The sequence below is a fragment of the Guyanagaster necrorhizus genome, assembly GCF_019112545.1.
Source record: "Guyanagaster necrorhizus MCA 3950 unplaced genomic scaffold BT62scaffold_1, whole genome shotgun sequence".
Classification (NCBI taxonomy): Eukaryota; Fungi; Basidiomycota; class Agaricomycetes; order Agaricales; family Physalacriaceae; genus Guyanagaster; species Guyanagaster necrorhizus.
This window is the reverse complement of record NW_025064880.1, coordinates 2,375,101-2,395,718: the sequence shown is the minus strand read 5'-3', so window position 1 is coordinate 2,395,718 and position 20,618 is coordinate 2,375,101. Positions and strand designations below refer to the sequence as shown.

Here is a 20,618-nt window from a genome sequence, read left to right as displayed (position 1 = left end):
AGGATTTCGAAAAGAACAAAGGACATCAGACGGTTCCTGCCAATCATCAAATACAGGCGAAGGTTGATCCTGTAACGAATGACGATGCGGGCCTGGGAGTGTGGTCGAGATACTTATAAGGAACTAGAGACGCAGCATGTACATGACATCATAAGGTGAGCCAAGATGTGGCCGATCTGCTATCATTGAAAGAACAAGACTGTCAGAAGAATTGGTGCTGGCAGGACTCGAACTTTAAAATGAAGAAAGTTATTATCGTGCAGGGGAAATGGTGATCCAACTCGGATTCGGCCGGCGCGGCACACGAGACATATCGAAAGGTGTTGTCTTCGGTGCCTGCGGAGGATCCAATACGTGAGGGACCTACAAGTCTAAGCACCGAGGTAACGTCGAACTGTGTATTCTCTGCTACCCGTATCTTCACAGCATTTCGCAGGCTGCCAGGACAGATCTGACCCTTCTTTAACGAAAGTGGCTATGATGATGGCAGACTTGTTTTTTGAATTATAGATTCACTGTGCCACGAACAGAACGCTCCATTCACAAGGATGAAACCAATCGTTCATCTTGTTCGAGCTGGATGATAGGAATGACTCGTCAAACACCTGTCAAACTCAAGCACTCAAGCACTAAGGTCTGGTCGTTTGCCACCTAGAGCGGTATTGACCCTATATAAGGAATCGGTCGTCAGTTAACGGATGCGATTGTCGATATGAAGAAAGTCACGATGAAGCTCAAGCCAGTTATCGCTTGGAGTGGGTTGGGTGAATAGGCTTCCTAGACGCAGCACGCATATGCAGCGGATTGATATACATGGGTGCTGTTTTGACGGGGTCCGCGATGGTACTTGACGCTCAAACCATACTGACCAGATCATTCTATATTGTCCCCGGGTGCCTGAAAGAGCAGGAGCTAGGAATGTCACCTATGTTCTTCATTCAGAACATGGTGTCACCGGTCAATGGGACTATGATAGATATTCGGGCAATAAAATATTTCATATTTTTCACGGGCCCATCGAACACTAGACAAAGTAACAGAAGCAATTAAACTGTATGGAAATGACAGTCAGAAAGACGATCCAAGACAAACCGATGCCAATACGTACCTTATATCGATGGTCGCGAGGACCTCACCAATTTGTATCCTCGCTTTGGCCGCCTGTCCAGAGTCTGCTGCTGCTTTGTCCGCACAAGATGATCTGGGACGTTCTCAACCTCGACCAATTCCTTTACTTTGAGTATCTTCCCAGCAACGATAGGTGAATGTGGATGGTATACGGTCTGCATTCGTCGATGAATACCAAGCGATTCTAGTGTCCCCTTGATTCTGTCGCCAAGGGATATTGCTGAACGTCGAAGAGTGATTTTGAAATGGGTATTAGGTGCGTTCTCTGGTGCTGGCGTCGACGATGATGTTGTTGTAAGTGTCCTGAAAAAGGTCGGGTAGGTTCTGCGACACGTTCTGCTCGTGCTGCTTAACATCCACGACGACATTTCAACTAGCAAGCCAAGTATAAATGCAATAGAACTGAAATACAAGTAAGCACGTACCAAACGACCGACGGAAAGGAAGACAAGCTTTGTTGATCAAGGAGACCAAAACAAAACACTCAGCTTTTTTCACTAGCACCGTCACTGTCGAGTTTACAATGGATTCTTCGGTGCGTATAGGCTACACTTTGCGTACATTTATCCTTACAAAAGCTCAAGACAGGGTTCCAATGTTCTCAACAAATCCATGCAGGGACTTTGGTCAAGTCATAGACGGAGCAAACTCAACCTGAATGCATCTTCGGCGGGAAATTCGCCTTTGCCTACACCTCAGGAAGAGCCGCCAGTGCCTTCAGTAGACGCGGAAGGACAGTCAGCAATTCAGAACGGTGTTGTGGAGGGTGCTGTGGAACCAAAATCCCCCCCGCCGGTTGTGAATGGGAAGCGCAAGGTCAAGTCATCTCGGTCGACGGAGGAGGGCTCTAAGAGGGTTAAGCTGTCGTCCGGAGCCGCGTTTTCCAGTGCAAAGGATTATTCACCGCCTACTGCACGATTGTCGGACCTTGGAGGCGTCGAAGGTTGCATCGAGAAAATGCTTGAGATGGTAGCCATGCCGCTCTGTCACCCGGAAGTTTACCTGCATACAGGCGTGCAACCACCTCGCGGCGTTCTGCTACACGGACCCCCAGGGTGTGGGAAGACTCTTCTAGCGAATGCAATGGCTGGTGTGAGTAACGGACTGCTTTTCAACTTGATGCGAATTTACACTGCTTCAACAGGAACTTGGGGTTCCCTTTATCAGCATATCTGCTCCGTCAATTGTGTCCGGCATGTCTGGGGAGTCAGAGAAGACTTTGCGAGATGCTTTTGAGGAGGCAAAAGTACGCGTTTCTTGGGGGCTTCTTGCAATCAAGCTAAAATTTGTCTCTACAGAGGGTCGCGCCTTGCATTCTTTTCATTGATGAGATCGATGCCATCACTCCAAAACGTGAAAGCGCCCAACGAGAGATGGAGAGACGAATTGTGGCGCAGTTTCTAACATGCATGGATGGTAATAGCGTCACTTTATCTCTCTTCCCCATCTGACTTGCATATAGACATGTCTTGGGAGAAGAACGACAACAAACCAGTGATTGTGATGGGTGCAACCAATAGACCAGACTCGCTTGATGCGGCTCTACGACGAGCTGGTCGCTTTGACCACGAAATTAGTATGGGTGTTCCTGATGACGAAGCTCGAGAAAGGTGAGAAACCGGTCTATTGGTTAAACTCTTTCTCACATTCGTTCAGGATTTTACGTGTCCTATGCGTCAAACTACGGATAGAGGGAGACTTCAACTTTTCCGCGCTCGCCAAAGCTACTCCAGGTTATGTGGGAGCTGATTTGTCGGCGCTTACTGCTACTGCTGGTATCATAGCAGTCAAACGGATATTCAAACAACTTTCAGAAGGTTCACTGCAGTTGCCGTCGGAATTGGATACGTCTATGCAAGTTGATGATCCCCAAGGTGCCGCCCAGGTGCTATCATCTTCATTGCAGCCGGCTCCGACAATAAAGGCTCTAACGTCCACCCTTTCATTTCCCACTTCATCCGCCCATTCCATTGCCCATTTCCTAAACGCCCACCCAGACCCTCTTACGCCCATACAGCTCGCTCCCCTTTGCATTACCTCGGACGACTTCACCGTCGCCCTAACTCAGGTTCAGCCCTCTTCTAAACGAGAAGGTTTTGCCACTGTACCAGATGTCTCGTGGTCGGACATTGGTGCCTTGCATCGTACCCGGGATGAGCTACATATGGCTATCGTTCAGCCTATCAAGCGACCGGAACTGTTTAGTGCTGTTGGTATAGAGGCAGCATGTGGGGTATTACTCTGGGGTCCACCAGGATGTGGGAAAACATTGTTGGCGAAGGCTGTCGCGAATGAATCTCGAGCAAACTTTATCAGCGTCAAGGGTCCTGAACTCTTAAACAAGGTAGCTTTAAGCTTTTCTTCGAATTAGCTTAGCTCATGCCGTTGGTCAGTATGTCGGTGAAAGCGAGAGAGCAATTCGTCAAGTCTTCTCCCGAGCCCGGGCTTCGTCTCCTTGTGTCATCTTCTTTGATGAGCTCGATGCACTCGTTCCTCGGCGTGATGACAGCCTTGTAGGTCATTTTCTCTTGCCATGTTGAATGTCCGCAGTCTGATCATTGCGTCAGTCGGAATCATCAGCTCGTGTCGTGAATACGCTCTTGACAGAGCTCGATGGATTAGATGCCCGGAAAAGTGTTTATGTCATTGCTGCTACCAACCGTCCTGATATGATAGACCCTGCCATGGTTCGGCCAGGACGGCTTGACAAGCTGCTCTACGTGGACCTCCCCAATGGCGATGAGCGTGCCGAGATCGTTCGTACTATGACGCGGAAGGTACCTCTTGCTGGTGAAGCAAGTGAGACACCAGACGCTGTCCGAAATCAAGTGGAGGATTTTGTTCGCGAGCGCTGCGATGGATTTAGCGGCGCCGATCTGGCCGCTTTGGTTCGTGAGGCGGGGGTCACTGCATTGCGCCGAACGCTTGGTGTGTTGGATCATATGGACGATGACACGAGAGGGCCTGGAGAGAGGCCCACGGTTACGGTCCGTATCGCTGACTTTATTGCCGCCTTGGAAAAGGTCGGTCCGAGCGTCAGCCCTCAGCAAAAGAAGAGGTACGAGGCGCTGAAATCTAAATTAGCGGGCTCGCCCGTGAAGATGGTGAAAGACGAGGTGAAAGGCGAGGGGGGTGGGCAAACGTGAATTGCATTTATCCAAGCATGGATTCAAATGATATTCATACACTCTGACGGCTCTGACGGTACACCCAACCACGTTTGGTCTCGTAATGCAGAGAGAATATCGTCAGGCGCTAAAAACGAGTTTAAGATACGGGGTGAGCAGTAAATGTATACACACACCTCAGTCGGGGACAACTGAGGTGAAAGGACTGAGATATACCGCTAATGTATCAAGACAGACAGGAGGTAGGGTACCAGAAAGATAATAAGGAATGTGACGAGTAAGTAAGATATAATGCCAGTGGGTGGTTGCAATGGATGCTCGTTTTCAACATTCCGATACATTCTTTCCTTTCTCACCAACTCCTTTATGGGCAGATGCTCGTTTTCGACATTCTGGTGAATCGGTGCTTTCCCCACCAACTCCTTTATAGTGTCAGTCGGTGGATGCTCATTTTCGACATTCCGATGCATCGGTTTCTTTCTCACCAACTCCTTTACGATTCGTCGTTCTTCCTCGCTGGGCGGATCCATCTCCTTTTCCCAAGGATGCTCATTTTCGGTATTCCGGTGCATCAGTTTCTTTCTCACCAACTCTTTTACGATTCTTTGTTCTTCCTCGCTGGGGGGATATATTTCCTTTCCCCAATAGTCTTCTCCAAGCAGCTTGATATCAACGCCATATTCTTTTCTCAGCTGCTCCTTTAGCTGATCCTCCGAAATGCTAGGTGGCGCGAAGATTTTCAAGTACGCATACATGCTGAGGACGGCGATGGGATCCCCGCTTATCATCGCTGCAAGCCGCATCAGTCGAAATTGAACAATCACAAGATGAGGAGTACCTCGCCGCCGCATAAATGTGAAGAAAACTTTGGCTTCAGAAACAGAAATTGTGAGGACGTGGGCCACCTCAGAAAGCTGTCCCTCTCACCTTCAATATCGGGTATGTCAATGCCTATGTCGTCGAATGGACGTGGCTGCATGTACTAAGGAATCGCAGATTATTGTCAGATCGCAAATGCGTAATTTCACTCTTACGACGTAATCATGTGGTATCGGCTTGGTGATGAAAGAAATTTGGTGCAGGAGGTCTGGGGATCGTTTGAAAGACGGGTCTGGGGGCGGGATGCCACTCTCAAGCTCCGTGTCCTTCGTCTCTGGAATGCTCCCATTGGGCTTCTCTTCATCTATAACGTCTTTTCCGCAGATGGCTTTATGAGGTCTGGGGAATCCATGCTTCCAATCTTTCTTCTGGCATTCCCTACCGAATACCAATTTAGCGTACGACGACTTGGCAATAAGGTACACAAAAACGCACACTGAACAATACCTCACCACTCGACCGACGACTTTGCATCTACTACAGACTTGGAAATGCTCTCGTTCGGCAGACACATCAGCTTCTTTGCGGTTGCAATGACAGCATAGACTTTCATGAGTTACAGCCTCTTTTCGACGAAGATAGTCATTCTGAATCTCCGAAAACTTGAAAAGTTCTCCTTCGGTCTTATAGAGTTCCCTGGCTTGGCGTAAAACGTCTTTGTTGGCCTTGCTATTGTCACGATACAGAGGCTTCCCTACTTGTATCCGCTCTCTATTACCATACTATGCTACTGTTCAGTCATATGCACTTGTTGTCGCCTAAGAAAGGGGACTCACAAATGCGTTAAAGATGCTCCATACGGCCATGGTAATGAAATAGCTTCTATTTAGCCGAAATCTGTCGACGGTGCGTCTGAGCACAGGATCGTTGGTCATTATCAGCTCCTCGAATGTTGGATTTGACAAGAGCAGTGGAGGGCCCAACGTTTCTTTGAGTTGATCGATGGGAAGGAGCATTTTCAGAAGGTGGATGAAGTCTCTGTCATTCGTTCCAGAAAGCCCCGCGACGGTCATTTCGGGACACCATAATCGCCAATTCTCCATACCATTCGGGACGCAGGCAGTCACATATAACCCTTCGAGGACCAATTCTTCACGTCGCTGCTGCGATAACGATCTCCACCTTTCCTCTAAGTTATCGTTGCTCAATCCTGTTACAGCAGCTTGAGCCAAGTCTCGCTGAAGAAGACATATCTCCTTGGTTCGGACGTCTTTTTCCAACTGAACTGATGGAAGGGATTCGGCCGCTTTGAGAAAATGAATGCTCTGGGGAGACATCGTGCTGAACATATTTGGAGGCTTTTGTCCTGGTGGATATCTATCCAAAAGGTCATCTTCCCAACTTTTGTTCCATGCTTTACGATATTTGTCTTTGTCTGGACGAAGTTGGGCCATGGACTCTAACGGCAGTGGCAGTTTGTGGTGCGAGGTTCATGTTGGATTAGCAAGCAGGAGCTCCGTCGTATCCCGCCGGCCAAGCTCGATACCCCTTTATGTCGGGATGGACTATATATATTGAATACGGTCTGTCGAGCACCCTCACCGCGTTTCTGCTTATCGCTACGCTGTGTGAGGGTGAGTATCTACTTATATTACTTCGTTTATGTCACTGATTGGTATTCTGTAGTCTACGTTATAGCTAACAGCATAATCTATTAGGTACAGTGAATACAACACCGCGTTTCTGCTTATCGCTACGCTGTGTGAGGTCTACGTTATAGCTAACAGCATAATCTATTAGGTGCTACAAACGCGCGTCACTTTCTTAGAGTTCAAGCATGGGAACAACGTTTAGAAACAGATAGTCTGGCAACGCGGCATATTGGCCAGGTGTTCACGGGGTGTTACGCGTTACACATAGTTCGTAATTATACGGTACACATGAAAATCTGCTGGCCGAAAGTTTCTCACAGGGAACGGACTAAGAAGAGTATAGATGCACAGAGTAACATCGTTGACTTGCTACAGTGGAAAGTCTAAGAAATGATTATTTTCAGGTTATTATTGTTACTGCATACAGGTCGTTTGGTCAGGTTTACGATCCTACCTCACCTCAGAGAATAGGATCCAGCTTTACGGAGTTTCTTGCATATTCTACCACTTTTACACTCGAGCAATGCAGTGATTCGGTCAAGACTGTGGGTGACAGTGAAGAGGACAACCATCGGCAAGTTCCAGAGAGGAAAGAATGAATAAAATGCAATATTGATAGTGTCAGAAGAGCTCAAGAAGAAGGGGCGAGACTCTGCTTTCCGCACTTTGAACTGCCGCCCTTCACTAAAGACTGCTCTATTGACACGCGTAGAACCTCAAAGATTTTAAAATGTTTATCATCAGCAAAGCATAAGTAAAAGTGGACAGTGTACACTCTAAAATTTAAATAACTAAAAATCTCAAGAGTCAATACTGAGTGCTCTTTACTCATTGACTCGGACAACAAAAGTGACAAGGGTGGGACTTGAACCCACACCACGATACCGTGATGAGAAACCCCTTTCAGGGCAAGATTACTAGGCAATACCTAGTTCTCTTGAGTCACACGCCTTAACCGCTCGGCCACCTTGCCGGCACAATGGTATACATTGCGAGGACTCAGTTCTCAGGTGCCTGAATTAGACAACCCCAAACCAACTGCAGGATACAGAAACTGTAGACTAAAGTATATATGAAGAATATGATGTTTAGGGAGATGGGAGGGAAATTTTATCTACATGATACAATGTACTGTGAGCAGTGAGTACAGAAGTGAGAGAAAGTGTATGTAAGCCTATCTGCAAGCAGTGAGTATAAGAGTGAAGATTTTACTGCTTGCTGGTTTGAATATATAGAAAACTAAACTGAGACATGTACAAAAGCAATATCCATAAAAAGAAGGCAAGGAAAAGAACAAGTACCAAAGATAGAAAAAGTCAAGCTAATGATTATAAGATAAGCTGTATTGATCAGACATTGACTTTAAACAATCTATCACTTGTTCATCAATCAATGCCAAGATCTACTTGAGGGTGAGGTCACAAAGCAGGGACTCTAGCATTGATGAAGTAGATGAGAGAGAGATTTGAGACAATAGTGATATTGTGAGAACTGAGTTCATAGATGCTCAAATTGGATAATTCAAGCCATAGAGAGATGTGGCACCTCAGAGGTTTAGAGGAATGTAAGAGGTATTGCTGAAGTGAGTCCAATAGGGAGAGAAAGAGATGTAGAGGAGATATAAAGGTTCAACTTCAATGTAGAGCTTATATGTGTTGTAATTGGATCTTATAGTTAGAGCAGTCTGCAGTAGTAGCCACAGAGACATCACTGTGATGGAAGCTATATCCAGCAAAGAGAAAGATCATGCTCTGCTTAGCTAAATGATTTATAAATATTTTGAGGTAAAAAAGAAGATGATATTTTTATAGTGACTAGCTACTTATATACTACCTTATAAGTAAACTAGAGTCATTGAGAGTTATTCTTCTGAGTCATTATATACAGTTGACTATCTCACAATGCATGATGTCAAAATGCATAATTCTGACTTTGCATATGGATTGGGCTGGAACACAGTTAGGGAGCAGGAAAATAGGCTGGAAATGCATATTGCATAATGCATATGGTTTTAGTTAGGAATATGCATTGTCAGATCTGAAATTGTAGTAAGCTGATATGATATTATGCATATATTAGAATAATAAAGAACATAATTTGTTTGTATAGACTATAACAAACACAAAAAAAATTATTGTAAAGTGGTACAGCCTATATCTCTATAAACATGCCTCCTGAACCAACATGAAAACCATATGCTAAATCTGAAAATCTATATGAGCATACAAAACAAAAGGAGAAAGTTCCAATGTATACATCATCAGCTCAGCCTCCAAAGCAGATCTTCCACCCACACTTCACAATAGAAGACTGGCTTATAGTATTCAAATATGTTGATAACCATCCTTCCTATCAACATGTTGACATTGTGACACATTTTGCAAACTGAAAGGAAGGTGCACTGCTCTTTACTCAACCAACTCTTTCATAGAAACTAGCATCTTATATAAAAATTGAAGGCATGCAAATGAGAACCCTAATGTACTATCATCTAAAAAGTCTCATATTGTCACCCAACCTGATGTAGAGTGTGCTGTTGCATCCTGGTATCAGAATATGCAGCTCTGAGATGAGACTGTGACTAGTGCAATGCTGATAGAGAAGCAAAATTGAATTGAAAATCTGATGAATATTCCAGAGAATCAGTGTTTGAAAGGAGAGAGATGATTGAGGTCATTCTGTAAGACATGGAAGATTCAGGAGGTTTGGCAGCATGAAGAAGCAGGCTCAGTGGATATGATGGCAGTGGAAAAAGAACATGTGTGCCTTCACAGCATTATGATGAAATATGCAATGCAGGACAGATGGAATATTGATGAATCTGATCTTGTCATCTTTGCTATTCCAGATTGTATCTTGGCATCTGGTCCTATGAGTGGACAGAAACAGGACAAGTTCTGCATCACCATGTGTTTTGCTATGAATGCAGATGGGAGTGAGCAGATGTCAGTTGTTTTCATTGGAAAATCAAAGCAACTACAGTATTTCAAAAAAAAGAGTCCAACAGCAATGAGATTCTATTATCAGAATAACAAGAAGGCCTGGATGACAAGCAAAATATTTACAGAGTGGATGAAGATATTTGATTTAAAGATGAAGAGAGAGATGCAACAGGTTCTGCTGACCTTAGACAACTTTTGAGGGCATTCTATCACTTATACATCCTATAACACAAAGCTGGAGTTCTTTAAGCCCAACATGACTCCATATGTCCAGCCACTAGATGCTGGTATTATCCACTGCTTCAAGACATATTATCAGAATGCCATATATATCTGTGCACTTGATCTCAATGATCTTAGAGAGTCTGAGTTCTTCAAGCTTGATCTCCTTGAAGCTATGACTATTACTCATAATGCTTGAGCAAATGTCAGCAGTGAAATAATAGCAAACTGCTGGAAACACACTGGTATAATGCCTGACAATGCACCTGAGTCACAGTCTACCACACCATCCAATGATTTCTAAAATGTCTCACTCCTCAAGTCTGCATGGAATCTTGTTTGTGACTTTGCCTCAACAGACAAATACATGCTTTCAGAGATCGAATAGGCATTGCAGAATCTGCTTGGAAACCAATATGCTGATGCTGACTGGCATCCTGCTCTTATGGCTGTTATGAATGCAGAGAACAATGTTGGTAAAGCACTGGAGGCAGTCAATCAGTTGGCTTCTTTGTCACAGTCAAAAATGAACACACCTTCCACCCAAATTGCCTCTATTCAACAGCTCCAGACAGCAGAGATAATATTGAAGGACTACCTTGTCAAATTGAAACAACAAAATCACATGTTTGGTCTTATTCCAACCATTGAAGAGATGGTTAACTCTTTTGCAGAAGAGTATACTGAAGATCTTAAGGCAATGCTAACAGATGGGGAGATTGTTATTGCTGTCAAGCATGATATTGCAGTAGAAAATAGAGAAATAACTGTCATTGATGATGATGAGGAGGAAGAGAAGGAAGAGGAGGGTGAGAAAGAACAGACCTTAATAACTACAAGAGAAGGATTTGAGCTTATTTAAAAGCTGAAGGCATTTTATGTTTTACAAGATGACTAGGATGGATTAATACCACAGCTGAGGAAGTTGAGAGGAGCATTATTCAAGGAGATGCATGGAAAGCTGATCCAAAAGCCACTGACAGCATTTTGGGGCAATAATGATGTTGTCACATAAGTCACATGTCACATCACATGCTATTTTGGTTCTGTATAAATCTATAAATGCATATAGTTTTGGTGTCTCCTGACTGTATATATTGTGAGATAGTCAACTGTAGTTATATTACTTTATTGACTCATTCCAACTAGAGAATTACTCATCAGAATCTATCAGACTCTGACTCAGATTAACTATTTAATATATAAGTTGTAAAAAATTCTATACTACTATATTTTAAATATCAACTTGGTTCAGTCCAATAACTCTTTGAACTTCAAGTTAATACTCTCATCTGCAGATCTCTGACTCTATTGGACTCCTCCACCTCTCACTCTCACTCTCTGTAAACCTCCATCTGCAAGTTCTTAGGGCTTTGGCTCAGAGATGATATTGCTAATGGCTTCACCTAAGCTCACACACCTTACACACTCTACTATATGCATCTCCCTCTCTTCTATTGGCATGTTCCTAATAGGATCCACTTTGCAGCCTTATCTTTAATCTCAATAATATGTAGTGTAGCATCCAACCTCTTTTCTTGGGCTTGGCCTGTTAATAAGCAACTCTGCTGCTAGCATATCTGCCTCTATTTTCACACTCTTTTTTAAAATAGAGACAGTCACAGTCACATTCATTATCTAATACAAGCTTCACTGCTCTGATCTCTATAAACTTGACTTATGCTACTATGACAAAGCTGAAAGCAAGACTTTGGAACTTAATAGGATCACTTTCAAGCTCTCTAATGATAACTCATCTCTGAAGGAGTACAAATCTCTCAGCTCTATAATCATGCTGCTATCAACATATTTTTCTATTCTTACTGTATACTGCCAGTCCAAAGGGAATTTAGTCTTTCTCTCAATCCAGCTCTTCTGCTATACTGCCTATCTTATAAAAATCACTTTCAAATATAAATAACATGCAGTTATAGCATATAATATAGTATTCTTCACTCAGCAATATTATGAAATAATCAATGGTGACTACAATAGATAGAGATACATTGATCTGAAACTTTGAGATGAATATCTTTTCTCTTATAAGAAGATCAAGACCTCTTTGTCTGCCTCAAAAAAAGAGCCATGCCTGCAGATTATACTATAACTTCAATATCAGTAAATATATAAGAACTCAGTGTTCTTGGAGTTGACAGTGTATTTATATTACTTGCAGTAAAATAGATTGTAACACTCATACTCATAAAGCTGCTTAGGTCTCTGGAAGAGCAAGTTTTTTTTTACTATGCTCTTATTCAGATCTGAGTCCTGGTGAGGATCTCCTTTGTCAATTGGTTATATTATTCTTATATATTGTTTCTATTCTTAGTATCTTTCATCACAGAAAGCAAACAGTTTTAGGGAGCTCTGCATATTGTCAATACTATTAAGATACTCAATAATAGTAAATGGGCTATCAATTTTTAATGGCTGAAACTGCAAGTCAAACTGTCTTCTGAGTGCTAATATCCAGTCTAAAGCTTTCTGAACTGTGTTATAAGAATGCTCAGACATGAAGATTCTCAGAAAATCATCAAGATAATACTAGATATGAGCAGGAATATATTATTGTAAGATCCAATAAAGAGCTGGCTGTAAAGATACTCAACAAAGATCAAAGCATAAGACAAGATTATAGTAAAACTTGCTAGCCCATGTGAAACCCCAAAGGTGCTAGTCTTCTGAATGGATGAGAATCTGACAGAATGCTTATTCTAAGTCTAATTTGACCATCAACAAACCAGAATCAGATGTCATAAGATCATTAATATCTTTGCAGAACATATTATAAGCAATAGAAGTCTTGAAGTCAGAAATGCCACTATTTACAGATGACTCACATGGCCATAAGAGATGGAGTATGCAGTGGATTTTGCTGTGATACTTGTAAGTGACAGCATCTTGCAGTAAAGTGCAAAAAAATAGTAATAGCAGTTTGTTAAAAGATCTCAGAGTATGACCAGTGGTGACTTAAGCTGCAATATCAGCTATGATAGTTGCAGAATGTTCTGTTGCAGAGCAAAGATTAGAGTACATCTGTGAGCAAGTTATGATTCTTAATATTTGCATTATAATAAGTGATATTTATTATAGTTTATATAAATTCTTAGTCAGAATAATTAAGTAATGACTCCAAGTGGATGCATTAAGAGAGGTGACTGCTGGCAATAAAGAATAGAATATAATTTGAAATATAATTTGAAATAGTAGTATGTCAGTCATGAGATGCAATGAATTAGAAAAAAGAGAAATACTTAGTATTTCTTTATCATATGAAAATCCTGAAGTTGGTTTGTAAGTCAGAGGTCTGCAGCATGCATGTGACAGACTCCAGTGGCAGAGAGAGTTGCATAGTAACCAACATTTTGAGTTTATTGAATGCCTCAAGCATAATAGCTTGACCTTCAGCAAATTCCAGCATGATACATTGATAGTGAAGCATATGCAATTCTGATATATCAGAAAATTTAAGACTATTTTCAGAGTGGAAGAAATCTGAGAAACTAGATTGGGAGGCTTAAGCTTCCAGTAACTATTTTTATCCTATCACTGAGGATCTTGATCTTGGTCAGAGTGAAAATAATTTTTTATTTATGCAATATAATGTGTAAGTATAAGGATGAGGCCTGCTTCTTTCTGGTCTGAATATATAGGAAACTAAACTGAACTGAGACATGCATAAAAACAATATCCATAGAAATAAAGCAAGAAAAAAATAAGTTGATAGTCATAAGATAAGCTATATTCATCAGACATTGACTCTGAACAATCCATCACTTGTTCATCAATCTTAATTGCTTAAGCCATAGGTTTGTAAAATAAAAGTCAACAGTGTGCACTCTTAGAATTTAAATAATTAAAAATCTCAAAAAGTCAATACTGAGTTACTCTTTGTCTCGCACAACGAAAATGACAAGGGTGGGACTTGAACCCACGCCACGATACCGTGATGAGAAACCCCTTACAGGGTAAGATTACTAGGCCAGGCCTAATTCTCTTGAGTCACACGCCTTAACCGCTCGGCCACCTTGCCAGTGAAAGGATATATCACTTTCGCTAACTAGTACTAGTGAGTGTTCTTTTCCTAACGTAATTTGGCGGAAAGCCTCGGAATGTCTTCTAATGGCCGATTAATCAAGTAAGCGAGTTTAAGATGATTAATAACCCGTCTCCTCTCTGATGTGTGCAAATCAATTAGGTACGCGAGGAACTCAACAGCGGTTGCGGAAAGTCTGCTAATGACGCTGCTCAAAATTGAGCAGGCATGGTTTCCCTCCGCTTCGCCTCACATCGTGGGAGCGCCGATTGTTCTATCTTAATCCACCTTGCCGCGTATTTCCGCAGTATGTAATTAATTCAGCCTTTGTGCTTACCATGTCTGGCCGATTCATCGATGATCCATCCGTTTCCATCGCTTTCGACGGCTTGCTAAACTTTATACCACAAAACGTCTTCTGGTTGGGAATTAGGCAGTCTCAACGATATTCCCGTGGCGCTTAAGGGATTACTTGGGTCTGACTTCCATTATTCTACTCCGTGTTTCTCGTAATGAGTCCTTATCCGCTGTGACGTCTTTTGTTTCAAGGTTAAATGGCGATTGGTGGGGGTGCTATCATTACAAAAAATGACAAATCGAATTCACGAGTAAGTGCGCAAAAAATAGAAACCACCGGGATCGGTCGGTGCTGACTCGGGTCATGAGTTGGGCGTATATAAATGTGAACCCCTCCCTAGTCTGTCGTTGTTCTAGCCACCTGGAAGCCACCAGCAGTCATCTCCCCCGTCCCGCCCTGCGAAGTTGAGCTGTTGTCATGCCTGGTTCGTGCGCGTTATTCTTCTGCTATCATGTGTATACTGACATACCGTATAGAAAAGAAAGATGAAGTCGTAAAGTCCCCCTTCAAGGTTTTCGTCACCTCCCCAAGACGCATGCTTTATGCTATCGCGTTTTTCCTCGTCTTTGCTTTGAGTTCGTAGCTCGTCCTTATATTCACTCTTCGTCATACTCAACGTCATTGATCACAATAGCTTCGTCGGAACTTGGTCTCGTTTCGCAGCAGCTTCATAATGGTGGTAACAACTACGCCAACTACCCTGGCATGGAGTACAAGCATGCTCTCGGCTTGCTTCTCTTCAGCTGTGTCTTCACCTACCTATACCTTATTGGACATCTATATGTCTCTGGCGTCGGCCGTACGTTCTTGAGCAACTTTTCTAGCGCAGTTCTAATATCTATTATAGTGATCACCTTCTTCACCTTTGTCGGCGCTGTATTCTGGGGAACCGGCGCAGGTGTTATATTCCAAGTCAGCCCCTTCCGGTCGTACAATTGTGGCAACCCCGCGGACTCGTTCTCGCCAAACTGGGCGCGGTTCGCCAATCAGTGTTCAAGGATCGTGTCTATCCAGGGTATCGCATGGGCGAACTGTGAGTAACGTTGACTCGCCGATGGGCCATGCACTTATGTTGGGACTTTCAGGGGGCCTGTTTGTCTTCCTATTCTTCGGAATGCTTATTCACAAGCTCGAAATCAAGGCTAGGCCTAATGTGACGTTCTACGGGCCGTAGATATTCCTACTCGCGCGAAAGTCCGCGGGAACTCAACATACAACGTTAATGATTCATGTCGCATGACCTTTATCTTACTTCACTCTTGTCACTAGTAGAACAAAATTGTGACCTGCATGACCTTCATCAGCTTTTGGGAAATAAGAAGTTGATAACGAAGACGAAAGGGTGGGTTATTGCGCTGCCGCGTCACTGGCATGTTGTCACCGGAAAACCGAAAAGCCCTTGGGGACCGAGGTTACGCTCGGTAGAACACAAGCACATATTCGTAAAAACAATAAGATCCCGAGCTGATTGACTGTTCCTTCCTTACCTAGTGTACGCTGCAATTAAGCTTACGCGACGCCATTCCTTCGCGTCGGGAGATGTCGGGATGCCGGCGTACAGACAAGCGACAAAAAAGGCAGATGACGCATTCTTCCGGCACTGACTCCCGAAACGCCGGTGCTCTCTCTCTTCTTCAAGTTGAACGAAATTCATCCTTAACATGGCCAGTGCAAAGATCGCGACACTGTTAATCCGAGTAAGTAATGGACCGCATTTCCATTGAATCTTAAACTTATCTTTTCCGCGGAGAGACTATCGCGAAGCCAATAAGTTCCACCCTCAAGGAGCAAGCTAAAAAGTCGTGTTCGTTTTGCCTCATTGGACAGACAGACTTATTCTATGTTTGTAGGCATGACCGTTTTCGAACATTCTGTGTCTCATTGGCCCAAGGAATGTACCGCGCTGAAGTAAGACTGAGGACTGGGCTACTCGGAGAGCCAGTAAAACACATACGTCCACTTTCCGAACAAAAGTGTGTCCTGATTTTTGATTCCTTGCGCGTCTGACCCTATGTACAGAGCTATAGACAATGGGGCAAACGCATTAGCAGAAGGATTCCTATTCGGTGTAGCGGCACTCCTAATCATAGGAGAAACATGGCGGTCATCGCGAAGTCAATCGAAACGTAGAGACGACGTGGACGACAAGTTGGACGACCTGGGGACGCAAGTGGCAGAACTGAAAACACGGATGAACGTGCTCACAGATCTGCTCGAGCAGAGGGACTTGGAGCAACAGCTGAGGTGCGTTGCGTGCTATTTCGGTAACCCCTTACGTGGCTTTTACCATCTGCCATCTGTACAGGAATGACGAGCTCACGCGAATATTGGAGCGTGTAGTCGAAATTGGGCTTCGAGGTGGATGGGCAGAATTTGAGGATACGCCTCTTCAGTTTCCTCGTATATCTCTTGCGCCGCCAACTGCTTCTTCGGTCTCTCATTCCCCTCTTTCCCCAGACGATACCCGAATAGATGTGAATACCCCAGACAAAGACTCGAAGTCCTCGGACGATAAATCCCCCTCTTCATAATGCTCACATACTGTATAACAATCTAATGCTGCTCCTTCAATGACCCGGACTGGGGTCAAAACATGTATAAAAGGCAAAGCAAAAATTAAGATACTACTCAAATGCTAAGATCTAAGAGTTTATATATAGAGAGTTTAGAGAACCTGCCTAAGGAAGCTTGTGAAAGGCTTGTTTACGCCTGCTTAAACTTTGGGGACAACCTCCGAGCCGCGGGCCAGCCGCTTGATAGTGGCTGTACTTAGTGTATCGGAAACTCTTCAGTGCGCCGTTTTACACCATCCTCTTTGACTGTGCGTTCACGACACAAAAATCATTTTAGAAGACACTGGTAGGTCTCGTGAAACTCCCCCCCCCCCTTCCCTTTTCTTTTTCTCTCTTTTTTTTCTTTTTAATTTATTTCCAAACCCATCAGTAGCGCGCCCGCTTTCCTGGGTTTCTCCGGTACCGATAGCTATCTTGTATCTTTTAGTAAAAATAGGGAGGCCGGAGGTCTTGCCGAGCCTCATTGAAAAGTGGAGCGGTCTTAAAGAAAAATATAACTGGCGACGCAAATGAATTGGAATGATAGGCTCTCGACAGAGTCGTCTGATGGGTGCTGCAGAGGGGATGAGGATATACCATTCAAGAACTCGTTATTTATACAAACTGACAGGTTAAGTGGCATCGAGACAGATACTAACCAGAAAAGAAAAAGTCCGTACGGCGGTATACAGTATGTGTGAATATATCAGAAAGTAGGCGGACGTCGGGAAGTGGGAGCGGGACATATGTATCTCCCCCCCCCAGTCTCGAATACAACGCTAAGCGCCAACAGGCCAATCCACCGAACCGGCACTGGGATCCTCCTGCCAAATCGTGCCATACTTGGATCGCACAATCTTTTCTCGCCCGGTCGCAATCCACGAATCATCAGAGCCGGTGTTCCACAATGCAACCTGCTTTCCATCCGCACTCATAACCACCAGAGACACCGTACTTGCACCTAAGAGGCCGGCGATGCCGGAGGCGCTGAGATAGATAGACAAAAAACCCTCGCTGTCGACGTTCTTATGGTCACCGTTGCCAATGGAGACAGCTACTTTCTTGAAGGCGTCAGCCATGGCCAAGGCAGCCTCAGCTGAGCGACTCCCCACGCTGAACGACCCGCTGAGCAGTTTAGCGGCGATCTTGAGGAATTCGTAGAGATCTCGGAAAGTGTTGAGTGCTGCGGGTAGCTCTGCTGCCGTGGCGACGGCTTTGATTTCTTCGACACCAACAAGGAGCAGGGCGATGTCGGTGATGAAGTCGACGATGGCCCAGTCGGGGTTGAGAGATGCCATGACGTAGATTTCATGCCCGCTGTTATTGGCCATATATATATATTGTGATAAGGACATGATTTCTAGATCTAGATACGTATGAGCTTTAGACTTGGCGCTGTTGGGGGAGATTCTTGCTGTGCTCACCTGGATTGGCTGTGCGGAGGGAACCAGGAAACTCGAGTGGGTAACGAGGGAGATGAGCTAGTCTCTCTTATAAGTGCTGCGTCTTGTCATAAGCCGACATTTTATGATAGAACAACAACACACTGCAATATGAAGTACGCAAGTTAGTATAGCATGGCAGAGAGTATGTTACGATCCATAAGAAACCAGATGAGGAAAACAACCCCAGTTTCCTGAGGCAGGAGGAACTACACAATCGATTGTTGATTACGGGTAAGCGTGTATCCGTTGGCTGATCCTGAAAGGCGATCTGCTGGGTAAAACGAAAAAATCACCAACCCCATGACTGAATACTTCATGTCGTCGCTGACATTCGCAATGCTGAGAGTAAGACCATTCAATGGCTGAAAATAGTTGACGTATAGGCTTGAAAGCGTAGGAAGGACCCATAATTGCGTCCGATAACCAGATTGAGGACAAGCCAACATCTGGAAGGGGTTTGCAGTACCGAACATGGAGCACGAGAAAAATCGGATTTATTCTCAATTGTGAGGGGGCTTGGTACGAGCAAGCAGTCGAGTCATCATATTCTATTTCCGGCCTGCCAGAAGCTTTCAGTAACTCGATTCTAACCTTGCGATCTGTTTAGAAGAGACCCACCTCTCAGCTCAGCATATTTTGCAAACATCGGCATGTTTCAATAAGCTATTCTTGTTGGGACATCTGACCGTCTTCATTGGGCAACTCGCTAGTCACGCACGCACGGTGAACCCTCTCGATATCAGCTCCTTATGCATATTGATGATTCATTGAGAACAGAAAATCAAATCAAGAAAGTTCGGACAACTAACAAGCCGTGTACTCCCACTGGTAGCGAGAAGGATTTTTCCCACATATTGGACTGAGGGAAGAGCATGACCAGTTCGGCGCTGTTAATCTTCCTTGTTCAAACAAAGTGGAAACTTCTCCAACAACGAGGAGGATCTGGAGGACAAGAAAGGAGGGTCTTGACAGCTAACTTGGAAGATATCGGCAGCTATATGGTCTTTCTCATCTATACATTGTCAAATGTCTTTGGTGAAGATTCGACAAAGTTGCATCACTTACCACCAACTGATCTTCGAATCTTCTTGAGGACCCAACATGATACCTGGCGTCGTTGTATTGAAGAAACTAAATCCGTGATATTCTATCACTACGCCTTCATCAATGTGTGGGGAAGGTCTCGGGGGAAAGAAACACCGTACATCCAAGCAAGTCCGTGGGAACCCAGAACTCGAAGATGACGTCCATCTACGTCCTCGCTTCACAGAAGAGAACACGAAGCATGAGACACCGTATTCGAGCTGATCTGACTTCATACTTTAGCCTTTCACGTATACCTTCAGAATTCGCGAAACGAGATGACGTTAGTTCAATCTACTCCAAGTATGGTGGAGGTAAGAGGGAGAGGTGCACGACACGGCTAGATCACGGAAGTATCTAAGAGCCGAGAAGCGGGAGCTGATATCGCAAGTATTGGAGGCGAGAGTACTAAAGATGGGATGAAGTGTTAAGGAAATATGATTAATATGTTGGTGAAGATGATCTTGAGTCTGCCGAGGTCCGCCGAGAAAATTACCTAATTAGATCTGCAAAACCCGCTACGTTAACAGCACGAGTGGTCTATTCAAAACTATCTCATTTGCATCACTGCTTATTGAATATTTTACCTTCTTTGACACTAATCAAATGAGTGTGGCTCTCGGTAAGTGACGCTGTTGGAACAGATTTCCTTCTGAACTCATGCGATATCACGGTGTGGAGAACACCCGGTTTGTATTCCAGCAAAAGGAAGCAGATATGAACTCTGATACATGACTTGTCGTTTAATGGCTTCATTGGCGTTGACTAGGGAGAAGAAACTGCTATACCAAATATTCACAAATTTTGGAGGTCCGGTAACACCACTCTTTGGTCTTTAACTTGATCGGACCCATTAGTGGATGGACCTGTACTCCTGACAGAACATCATGAGGGATATTCAAACGGAAATGAAGGGACACGCACTGATAGATTCTTGACGGTCAAGACCAACGACAGCTTAAGCTAAGACGCCTAGCCAGCCTTTCTCTTCATACTGACCCCCGTGCCGAAATGGTATAACCTTGTTAGGTTGTACTGTCTTGCATCCGCCGTCGAGTTATCTCTCGCTTGACGAACTGACCACCTCAGGCAACCCTTTAGCCAACAGAGCCCGAAAGTACCATCGACTAGAACCCATACGTCACCATTCTACCTGTCTTCGTCTTGATATTCTGATGTTGCCTTGAGGTGGATTTCGAAGTTCCGCAAACTCAGGAATACCGGATTCCGCTCTGAGTTGTTTTAATAGCGCC

The 20,618-nt window shown here is 44.1% G+C and overlaps 6 protein-coding genes and 2 non-coding genes across 8 annotated transcripts; 3 read left to right on the top strand and 5 right to left on the bottom strand.

Moving 5' to 3' along the window:
• Positions 1 to 637: 637 nt before the first annotated feature.
• Positions 638 to 1,594, bottom strand: BT62DRAFT_925708 (uncharacterized protein). Its single transcript, XM_043184881.1, has 3 exons — positions 1,554 to 1,594; positions 1,109 to 1,501; positions 638 to 1,051 (listed from the first exon to the last, which is right to left on the bottom strand). Exon 2 carries the CDS (start codon positions 1,494 to 1,496, stop codon positions 1,110 to 1,112), a length of 387 nt encoding a protein of 128 aa, XP_043046671.1. The 5' UTR covers positions 1,497 to 1,501; positions 1,554 to 1,594; the 3' UTR covers positions 638 to 1,051; position 1,109.
• Positions 1,595 to 1,611: 17 nt separating this feature from the next.
• On the top strand, positions 1,612 to 4,374 carry BT62DRAFT_49868 (AAA-domain-containing protein). Its single transcript, XM_043181165.1, has 8 exons — positions 1,612 to 1,663; positions 1,717 to 2,220; positions 2,273 to 2,374; positions 2,427 to 2,544; positions 2,591 to 2,738; positions 2,785 to 3,472; positions 3,522 to 3,641; positions 3,696 to 4,374. The coding sequence occupies exons 1-8, from the start codon at positions 1,652 to 1,654 to the stop codon at positions 4,272 to 4,274; spliced, it is 2,271 nt and encodes a 756-aa protein (XP_043046670.1). The 5' UTR covers positions 1,612 to 1,651; the 3' UTR covers positions 4,275 to 4,374.
• A 375-nt stretch (positions 4,375 to 4,749) lies between these two features.
• BT62DRAFT_990096 (uncharacterized protein) lies at positions 4,750 to 6,587 on the bottom strand (the record flags this gene model as incomplete). The annotated part of the gene is made up of 7 exons (XM_043190201.1): positions 5,912 to 6,587; positions 5,571 to 5,857; positions 5,291 to 5,513; positions 5,184 to 5,238; positions 5,095 to 5,127; positions 4,848 to 5,046; positions 4,750 to 4,789 (listed from the first exon to the last, which is right to left on the bottom strand). The coding sequence occupies exons 1-7, from the start codon at positions 6,527 to 6,529 to the stop codon at positions 4,750 to 4,752; spliced, it is 1,455 nt and encodes a 484-aa protein (XP_043046669.1). The 5' UTR covers positions 6,530 to 6,587.
• A 990-nt stretch (positions 6,588 to 7,577) lies between these two features.
• On the bottom strand, positions 7,578 to 7,700 carry BT62DRAFT_t5. The gene has a single exon. It is a non-coding gene; the product is annotated as a tRNA-Leu (tRNA).
• A 6,101-nt stretch (positions 7,701 to 13,801) lies between these two features.
• On the bottom strand, positions 13,802 to 13,924 carry BT62DRAFT_t4. The gene has a single exon. It is a non-coding gene; the product is annotated as a tRNA-Leu (tRNA).
• Positions 13,925 to 14,235: 311 nt separating this feature from the next.
• Positions 14,236 to 15,557, top strand: BT62DRAFT_1070830 (uncharacterized protein). The gene is made up of 6 exons (XM_043178692.1): positions 14,236 to 14,535; positions 14,594 to 14,709; positions 14,762 to 14,860; positions 14,920 to 15,084; positions 15,133 to 15,318; positions 15,371 to 15,557. The coding sequence occupies exons 2-6, from the start codon at positions 14,703 to 14,705 to the stop codon at positions 15,457 to 15,459; spliced, it is 546 nt and encodes a 181-aa protein (XP_043046668.1). The 5' UTR covers positions 14,236 to 14,535; positions 14,594 to 14,702; the 3' UTR covers positions 15,460 to 15,557.
• A 210-nt stretch (positions 15,558 to 15,767) lies between these two features.
• BT62DRAFT_925704 (OPA3-domain-containing protein) lies at positions 15,768 to 16,923 on the top strand. Its single transcript, XM_043184880.1, has 5 exons — positions 15,768 to 15,982; positions 16,038 to 16,084; positions 16,136 to 16,258; positions 16,305 to 16,529; positions 16,591 to 16,923. The coding sequence occupies exons 1-5, from the start codon at positions 15,947 to 15,949 to the stop codon at positions 16,814 to 16,816; spliced, it is 657 nt and encodes a 218-aa protein (XP_043046667.1). The 5' UTR covers positions 15,768 to 15,946; the 3' UTR covers positions 16,817 to 16,923.
• Positions 16,924 to 17,404: 481 nt separating this feature from the next.
• BT62DRAFT_49797 (uncharacterized protein) lies at positions 17,405 to 18,378 on the bottom strand. The gene is made up of 2 exons (XM_043181162.1): positions 18,262 to 18,378; positions 17,405 to 18,203 (listed from the first exon to the last, which is right to left on the bottom strand). Exon 2 carries the CDS (start codon positions 18,190 to 18,192, stop codon positions 17,617 to 17,619), a length of 576 nt encoding a protein of 191 aa, XP_043046666.1. The 5' UTR covers positions 18,193 to 18,203; positions 18,262 to 18,378; the 3' UTR covers positions 17,405 to 17,616.
• Positions 18,379 to 20,618: the final 2,240 nt, after the last annotated feature.